The sequence below is a fragment of the Dermacentor variabilis genome, chromosome 6, assembly GCF_050947875.1.
Source record: "Dermacentor variabilis isolate Ectoservices chromosome 6, ASM5094787v1, whole genome shotgun sequence".
Taxonomy (NCBI): Eukaryota; Metazoa; Arthropoda; class Arachnida; order Ixodida; family Ixodidae; genus Dermacentor; species Dermacentor variabilis.
The window spans coordinates 101,138,170-101,147,666 of record NC_134573.1 but is presented as its reverse complement, the minus strand read 5'-3'; the positions used below and the strand labels follow the sequence as shown (position 1 = coordinate 101,147,666).

The 9,497-nt window shown below is 45.0% G+C and overlaps 1 protein-coding gene across 1 annotated transcript in view; it reads right to left on the bottom strand.

Moving 5' to 3' along the window:
- Positions 1-6,388: 6,388 nt before the first annotated feature.
- LOC142586234 (uncharacterized) overlaps positions 6,389-9,497 on the bottom strand; it is a 6,556-nt gene continuing 3,447 nt past the window's right edge. The window contains exons 2-5 of the mRNA XM_075697485.1: positions 8,748-8,846; positions 7,377-7,481; positions 6,574-6,678; positions 6,389-6,418 (exon numbers count right to left, since the gene is read on the bottom strand). Coding sequence (XP_075553600.1) covers positions 6,389-6,418; positions 6,574-6,678; positions 7,377-7,481; positions 8,748-8,846 — 339 coding nt within the window. The remainder of the gene's footprint in view (positions 6,419-6,573; positions 6,679-7,376; positions 7,482-8,747; positions 8,847-9,497) is intronic.

The following is a 9,497-nucleotide window of genomic DNA, read 5'->3' as shown; positions in this document are numbered from 1 at the left end:
ATGGGGCATTAGTGGCACCGACATGCCGACAGTAATTCGCGAATTTGCCTTTGTTACTTTCACCTCCGTTTAACTAAGCATGCACACACAAGCCAGGCCGAGTGTATTCATCCTATCATTTTGCTCCAGCGTACTCGAAATCGTACCATGGGCTATATGAAATGTTTCCCGCACTTTGATCAGAATTTTCAGGTATCAGCTTAGCATAGAAAGAATTAATTAATTAATTTAATTATGAGGTTTTACGTGCCAAAACCACTTTCTGATTATGAGGCACGCCGTAGTGGGGGACTCCGGAAATTTGGACCACCTGGGGTTCTTTAACGTGCACCTAAATCTAAGTACACGGGTGTTTTCACATTTCGCCCCCTTCGAAATGCGGCCGCCGTGGCCGGGATTCGATCCCGCGACCTCGTGCTCAGCAGCCTAACACCATAGCCACTGAGAAACCACGGCGGGTCATACAAATAATGATACCTGCGTTGTGTATTATATGGCTTTGCGAAACGTGGTACCATTAATTTCGATTTTGCGTCGTTTTCTGCTGCAGCGAGGTCCCACTATTGGTACAAGTCACCTATTTCGCGTTTTAAGAGAGCGACCAACTTAGTTCAACTTGTTATTATAATTCATTGCTCGTTGAGCGTTATTACATGTATAACTTTATTACCCGTCACAAATGCTTTTCAGGATTTGCGAACACCACTGTAATAAAATCGCGTTTTGCACCGAAAGGCACCCTTTCGCATTGACGTCTTTTATTATTTTCTAAAAGTTCCTTTTACGAGCACCTAGCGTTGTTCAATCAAGAGCAGTTCCTAACAGACGTTATAGTGCAAGATTTACTTCAGGCTGGCGAAGTAATTAATGAATAGTCAATTTGACGGAAAATGGTTGGTCATTACCGAAACAAAAAATCAAGGTCAAAATTTCTATTTTTATGTTGGTACACGCTTCGTTCTACTTCCGGATATCTTGCTCGTTCATTTTCTTTTTTCTTTTCTTTTTAACGTTTCAAAGAACGCTAGGTAGACCTTCATCGTTCCTTTGGAATTCAACTTTATCCATCTTCATCAATAAACGACTAACTTAGCCCCAAGCAGAGGCTTCCTAAATCTCATGACCTCACGGCGAGCTAGCGTGGTAACTTCATGTACGTCTTGCGTTCATGCTTCCTTTTTCTGACGCACCGAGAGTACGCTCACAGCAAGGCTGGCGTTTCTTTGAGAAGTGTAACTTACAAATTCTATCTGTTCTTTTTTCTACGCTTTGTTCTTTTTGTGGTTTGTGTAAATGCTTAAAAATAAATGTCGACGAAGATTAGCATAATTAAGTTCATCAAAAGACCTGCGGCCAGCTCTATCATTCGGTATATGCTCCAGTGAATGAATCGACTTCTCTAATTAAGACGCCTGTGTCCAAAAGGAGACCACGGCTTGTGTTAATCGCTTGCGAAAATTACCAGGAAAATTCCCAAATCAGGGCCTACAAACCATCAAAGTCCTGATTTCTCGCCGGCTTCCCTCTTTTAAAAATATTACCTGATGTTAATCTCCAGCATTTAAAGAAGAAGTTTAACCCGAAAACAATAGACACTGAATAAGAAAATACTAGGAGCCTCCAAAGATTAAACTGTATGCTAAATAGGAGATGCTAATAATGAAGATACTGATGTTCAAAAGCCTGTGTGAACAACTTACCGATGGTTTTCTTGAGAAAAAGGCGGACAACTTGTTTCTCGGGCTTTCCGATACGGCGGGATCTGCAGACTTTGCCTGGACTTCCACCGCAGAGGAACTCTTTAAGAGAGATGCACAACATAGAAGAAAATTTGCGAAGGCCACAAATTCCTTCACAGCTCGACAACAGTGTGTTCGAATTACTTCGAAATTCCTAGCAAGTCACAAACACAAACTTTCGATCGCATTTTCTCGCCAGTTACTTTAGAATGCGGGCCTGCTCACACATGAACTGAGTAGAGCGCCAGGTGATTTAGCGGATAATACGACTACCCGCTTCACACGAATATTTGCTGGAGATTTTTCACACCATTTCCCCGCTTTAAGCACAAGAAACCGTGTGACGGTTTTCAATGCTCCATCATCGTGACAGAGCTTTTTTTTTTCTGGTTAGAATCTTGCTTGGCTAGTTAGGTCGTGACTGTCAGAAGGTAGACATCGGCTTGGAACACGATAGAAACAGAGTAAGTGCGATGCAAACACGAAAAATGACCCCTGTTAAACAAGCACTCACATTTTATTTCGCTCCGTCCCCGCTGTGTTTCTGTATAGTATTTCTGCGCTGGCATTTAGATCTTTTATAATACGTTTTTTTTTCATTAGCTGCATCGTGTGAACAGTGTCTTGCACAGCTTCATGTCTGACCACTGTAGCATATGCGCAAGTAGGTGTATAGAGTAGACAGCCCGTAACTGCCGTTGAGAATCTTGCGCGCTATCGCATACTTTCGATGTCCTAGCAGATGTACAAACACTGAATAAAGACATAATGTAGCTCACCGCCACAAGCACAATAAAATAAAACGAAGAGGCACGTCTACCTTTTCGTATATCCCGTCTCTCACCCGCCTATATTCCATCACACTTTAGATGTGACTGTCAAGTTTCTGTCGTTGCGGCTGTGTCGTTCCGCTACAGCAACGCTGCACACCTTCGCAGCCAGTATTTCCTAAACTCGGATGCGAAGATTCCCTAGATTTCCCTATATTTTTGCAAGGTGCGGTTATTCAGGTTATCCATATGTTTTCTGTAAAGATAAAGTTTGTTTGTGCTGGTGTAAATAGACTGCAAATTTTATCATCTAAACTCATTTATAAGCTAGTCATCAATATACTTAAATGATGAAGTCGCTGCAATCAAACTGAAATATTGTCGCAGCGCAAGTTGTTATCCTAGCAACACAGCCTCCAGCTTTTTGCAAGTCATATTCAGTGAAGCCTGAAGACGTGCGCGCCGTTTGTGCGTTGCTCTACATAAAAAACAAGTTTGGACAAGGACAAAGTGCCAAGACTGGGGTGAAAACTTGTTCGAATTTCATGAAAGATGGGCCCTGGACCTCCCTTAAAGAATGCAACGCAGTAAAGAGTGTGTCTCACTTCACGACACCAATGTAAAAGACGTGGAATTAGATTTATTTGCACCACGCGTATCGACCACGTAGCACCACGGCGTGTGCGCGCTTACACGTCTTTTGCACCGAAGTAAGAAGATTTGCCGCCAATTTGTCATGTCCTCCTTGCCAAACTCTCCCAAGCCCGCGATCACTGGGACTCTTAAGGTTGATTTGCCTATGGACAGTTTGCGTGCTTCCGTGCAGATTCGGCTGCTCAGCGCCACGATCCTATTGACGTGGTTGACGCTAGGTGCCCGCTTACGCCGGTATTAGCCACTACTGCTTTGTTTGGTGTTGGCGCATAAGATTGTTTTGCCGGTTAGAGGCACACGTTTCCATTCAAAGTGCGGGAAAGTCGACAGCACAGCCCGTGGCCTCTGCTGTTTACTTGGCAAGAAACGTTCACTGTGCTGCAACACAATCACAAGTCACACTTCGCATCCTAATGCGAAGGTAATTTGCGATGACCGAAATTGAAACACGCCTTCACGTCACCAGTTTCACGTATCGGTCATCGCATCGATCGCTCTTCACGTCTCCGTTATTTTTTCTTCTTCTTTCCTTGGTGGCCGAGCCCAAGATTTCCCTAGATTTGGACGAATTTATTCTTTTTAGTTTGACCAAGGCGTAGATTCTCTAGATCTAGGGAAACATTCCTAGGGTTGGCCGCACCTACACTATGTGAGCGCCAAATAGCCCAGCAACATGTTCTCCTTCATAAGCATTGAATGACACTGAGGAAAGACCAGTGGACGAATTAATCGCGTCATATGCTGCTGTATTTGAGACGGCTCTGGCGCAGGACTCTATAAAGAAAAACACACGCACCGAGCACCGGGAGTCAGGGATGTGGAAAGATGCACTTTACCATGGCATCCGAGATCGAGGACGAGAGGACAGCGCGCTACACAAGCAAACGCATGTAGCTAAGCACTATTAGGGGCAGTGGGCGGGCAGTCAAGCATCTGTTATGAATACTCCACTGGCAGCATGCCACCTATAAAGAGATACTGAAAAGCGAACCTAAATGCATATCAGTAGAGCATATTTAAGCGCTGTATTCATTCGTTCTTTTATTCTGCATTTATTCATACCAATATGTCAGTCTTGACGTCATGGATCTGAAAATATTTTCTCCTGTATGGACCGATTTTAACGTAAGTCAAGTTCTCAAAAATTGCAAGGCTGAGTCTTCGCTCCCTTTTTAATCCAGTGTGGTCCTTCTTCTCCAATAGACATTTAAGTACATCCGCGCACACGCTGTCAAACTCAATGACGTACCAGCGAGCTGGTGAAGAAGTTTCGAGACTGCGTCGCTCCCCGTCTTTCGTTTTCGTGTCTCTTCCGGCTCATACCGCGCCTCCTCTCAGGGTAGTAACAATCGTTCTGCTATTTCAGATGCCTAATTTGATCCATATATAACACGCCCCGAAATTCCTATTCCGTGTCCCTTTATTATAAGAGCGCACAAACGAGGAAAAGCCCCAAGTCGATGTAGCGACGAGTTACTGCTAACACACGCACGTACAATACGCTCCGAGGTGGCCCAAGAACTCGAAAATAAAGTGTTGATAGCACTGTCCATTCGGCGCAGACGCACTCCTACACCAGGTAGTAGGTTACTCGCAGGGAATTTGGCATACATCAGGCTGGGAAACAGGCGACAGAGTGGACATACGGTCGATTACACCACCCATGGCTCGTTATGGAGAGCCCACATGTGCGCGCTCACTTGTAAAACGCCTAAGGCCAGACCACACGTATACGCTTGCCGAAGACGCGCGCAAGCGCGCGTCTACGCCCCTACGCATGCGCAGACGGTGCGGGACAGCTCGTGAGCGTTCAAGCGCGGCACGAGCGCGGAGATGTGTTCCCTAGAAGTGGTTCCTTATGAACAAGAGAAAGGGGGTTGGCTCCGGACAAACAACGGCTCTCGGGGTACACTTTGCGTCGCCACGGGCCTGCAGTTACACAGCTGTGCGGCGTGGTGCAATCAATTCTCAGTGAGGCTGATTTAGGTCATGCGAGAAAGTAGTTTTTCTCTCCTTTCTTTGCGCCGATATGACAACTCTTACAGTGAAACAGCTGCGTTAATAACCATCTAAGTATGTTGACCCACATTCTATACCGCGGAGCGATGCGATGTCCGCCAAGGCATCTACACAAACCGCCATTCTTTGCGAGTCGCGGCAGACGCAAGGCGCGCAGACGCGAGCTTGAGCGCGTCGCCGAGTGTCCGGCCTTCACTTCTACTTAGGTAACTCTTAACTTCTTGCTAAAACAATTATCTTGTTTTCGGTACCTCTAATTGTTATGAAACTATTGACATGAGCCTTTTCGTTGCAGAGTTGTCAAACATAACCTTACGTCGGATCTGCGTGATGTGTTTTTACTCGGTTTGCGCCACAGCGCACCCGTTTATGCCGAAGCTCAGCAGTGATGCGTATACTCACAGGGGACCTTGATCATGAGAAGGAAATTTACAGAAGAATAAATTTGGGTTGGAGCTCATTCAGCAGACATTGTCAGATCCTGACTGGAAGCTTACCATTATCATTAAAAAGAAAGGTGTATAATCAATGCATTCTACCGTTGCCGACATATGGGTCAGAAACTTGGAGACTTGGAAACTTGGAGTAAACTGAACAAGCTCAATGTACATGAGCCAAAAGGCCTATTTAATGAAGTGAGGCTTGGCACAGGAAAGCTTTAGATACTCTCAGTGGCAAGAGATTACTGGTTACGAGCTAGTAGGAGGAGGTGCGTGTTTCCGCAGCCAAGGTACGCACGCCACTACTTTAAATCTGCAGCCATCGTTCGTATATCTGACTAACATAGTCTTGTGCTATATTATTGGCTGTAGTCACACACAGCAAGAAAATTCATTCATTCGTTAGTTAGTTAGTTAGTTAGTTAGTTTGTTTGTTTGTTTGTTTGTTTGTTTGTTTGTTTGTTGTCTGGTTCATTTGTTTACTTGTACTGCTTCTTTGTTTGCTTGCTTGCTTGCTTGCTTGCTTGCTTGCTTGCTTGCTTGCTTATTTGTTTCTGTCACGGAGCCCCAGCCATGTAAACATCTCCCGCTTACTGCACCCACCCCAAGCCACAGCGGCAGTCCTATTCGCCATACAGTGGCGGATCGGACCATGAATATATGACTATATGTCTATATGACTTCAACAAATTAGTATTTTATTTTCCTCTTACGAATTTCTTTCCAAGCCTGATTGCTGTTCTAAGCAGTGGGCACAGCTGCTGGGTCAGAGAAGATAACCTTGCAATGGAGGAGGCTGCAAGTGCGTTGCAGGGTTGCACTGAATCATGACTGCGTTTTCGTTTAACACACCTAATCAGCCGTAGCACTGCCGTATCACACTGGGTGTTGTGGTACCGAAGTAGCTACGGCCACCATCAAAAGCGAGAACATGCGCTAAGCAATGCTTACTTGCTGCTGCTGGTGTTGCTCGGACTCGGTCTCGTTCCCATCAGGCGGATTCTCGGGCACGAGAGTAGTTACGTACGGTGCGAATCCCCGCGATTTTTCGTAAGACTGGAAAATAGAGTAAATGTTTGGTCATATCTTGTGTTTCTCTAGGAAAGGGTGCAAAATGAAATTTGCTGAAATATATCACACTGACGTAACATCTCTGCGGAAAACCGCAAGGTGGAGAGAAATAATTAAGGGAAAATGAGACATCCACACAATTGTAGCAATTTCTACAAAGGAAACCCATAAGGGTTCCTCGAAAGAAAGAGCCTCGCTGTTGAAGAGTCCTGGAACAGGACGAATTTTTCTTAAACTGGGAGGCTCTTTCTTTCGAGGAACCCGTATAGGTTTCCTTTGTAGAAAATGCTACGATTGTGTGGATGTCTCATTTTTCATTAATTAATTACTTCTCTCCACCTTGCGGGTTTCCGCAGAACTGTTACGTCAAACTCTTGCCCTTGCTTCGAGTTGTTGACAAATTCCACTTCGCCCTGCCATCTGCTAGCCACCTGTTTAGCTCAGATGGTAGAGCGGCTGCCCCGGAAAGGCGGTGTTGCGGGGTTCGACTACCAGACCAGGACGAATTTTTCTTCAACTACGAGGCTCTTTCTTTCGAGGAACCCGCATGGGCTTCCTTTGTAGCAATTGCTACGATTGTGTGGATGTCTCATTTTCCCTTAATTATATCACACTGAGTATTGTGGTATAAAAGTAGCTACAGCCACCATCAAAACCGAGAACATGCGCTCAGCAATGCTTACTTGCTGCTCCTGGTGTTGCTCGGACTCGGTGTGATTCACATCAGACGTTTTCTCGGGCGCGAGGTTAGTCACGTACGGTGCGAATCCCCGCGATTTTTCGTAAGACTGGAAAATAGAGTAAATGTTTGCTCATATCTTGTGTTTCGCTAAGAAAGTGTGCAAAATGAAATTTGCTGAAATATTCTAGAAAGGTTAGTACGAAATTCAATACTGCATCACTCTATAACAAACGCTACATCCTTTATTTATTGTTTCTTTTCATAAGGACTGTTTTCAATACTAGAGTTAAACGCAAGAAAGTGACACACTTCTTATATTATATTACGCTAACCTTTTTTTGCGAACCTCGTTGGGCTTTCCTGACCGAGGGTGCTGCCTTTTCTGACCATGCTGCTGTCTAACCGAATAGCTCACATTTGAAAGATATTGACTTAACTGAGCAATGGTGGGATCTAACCTCGGTCCCTCAGCACTGCAGGCCAGTGCTCAAACCAAGATGCCACAAACTTTGTTTTCTTTGTTGTCTATGTAAACGCGTTCTCACAGCGACAACATACGTACAGGAATATTCCAAACTCCAGCCGAGCCTGAGCTACTACAGTTTCTTCTAAAGTTTGTTCACCTGCAGAAATGCTTTGACTCATTGGAGCCATTCAGGTAGATTTTGTTGAACTCTTTGTGTTTGTGCCGATGAAGATATGGATTTAAAACGAGGTACTCCTTAACCGGGCGCGCATCAATATCAGCGTGCCGCACCGTCAATCTAGAACGCCATGTGCTGCGCAGGCCTAGTGGCCTAACTAGATGGAACGGTAACCCCTTCTTGTTTTCATCTGGTAGAAATCTAATGCCATGGGCGCCTATAGGCAACTCCTTTTATAAGGTCCGTTGAAGGACGTCCCAAAAGAACCGTATCCCAACAATAAAGAAAAACATGTTCAATATTATCCGGTTTTCTGCACAGAAAACAATTGGATGCGTGGTTGTAGCCCGCATCCAAACAACGAAAGGGTTTGTTCGTACCTGCCACCCACTACCCTAGGTAAGAACAAACCCCTTTTTTGCGCCTTAGTTTTAACAGGCCATGTGCCAATGTGTAATACAAAAAATAGGGACTTTGTTCTAGATGCTACCTGCATTCTTCTTTAACGGCTTAGAACATCTTGGTCAGGGCGTGCACAGTACATTGGTCCATGAAGAGGAACATGAAGACTTCATGTTCACGCGTTGCAGGATTGCTCTGAACCATGACTGCCTTTTCGTTGAGCACACCTGAACAGTCGTAGCACTGCCACATCACACTAATTATTGTGGTATGGAAGTGGCTACAGCCGCTATCAAAAACAAAAAGATTTGCGCATCGTTGCTTACTTGCTGCTGCTGCTCGGACTCGGTCTCATTCACGTCGGAGGGTTTCCCGGGCGCCACGGGAGTCATGTTTGGCGCGAATGCCGGCGATTTTTCTTCAGGCTGGAAAATACAGTAAGCGTCTAGTCATCCTAAGTTTCACTAGGAAAGTCTGCAAAATTAAATTAGCAGATATAGAGCAGAAAGCATTTAGTATCAAATTCAGTATTACAGTACTATTTAAGAAACGCTGCCGTCCTTTATTTATTGTTCTTTTCGTTAGTAGTACTTTCTATGCTAAAGTTAACGCAAAAAAAATTTCTTTCTTTTTTGCTCGTTTAAAGCGACTGCTTATTTGCGATCCCTCGCAGACTTCCCTGACCGTCGGTGCTGGGTTCTGCTGCTGCTGCCTTGCCGAATAGCTCGGACTTAAATGAAATTGAATCACGTGTCCAACGGCGGGATCGAACCTACGTTCCCTAAGCACAGCAACCAGATGCCCTAACTAGTAGCGCACCATCGCACGCATACTTCTATGGTGCCAGCGCCAACTAGCTCTTTGAGATGGTCGAGGCGTGTGCCGCATTGCGTAGCACAGGTGCGCGATAGCAAAATGCGCAAGCACCAGAAAACTGCGTTTGGACAGCTTTTAGCGTGGATTACGTGGTTTGGATGAAGGCGTTCGGTAGGACCTTGCACTGGCATTGCAATAACAGAAACTAGCAAAGGTTTCATCAATATCTATGCTTTCAGACAAATCTTTGCTGTATGCGG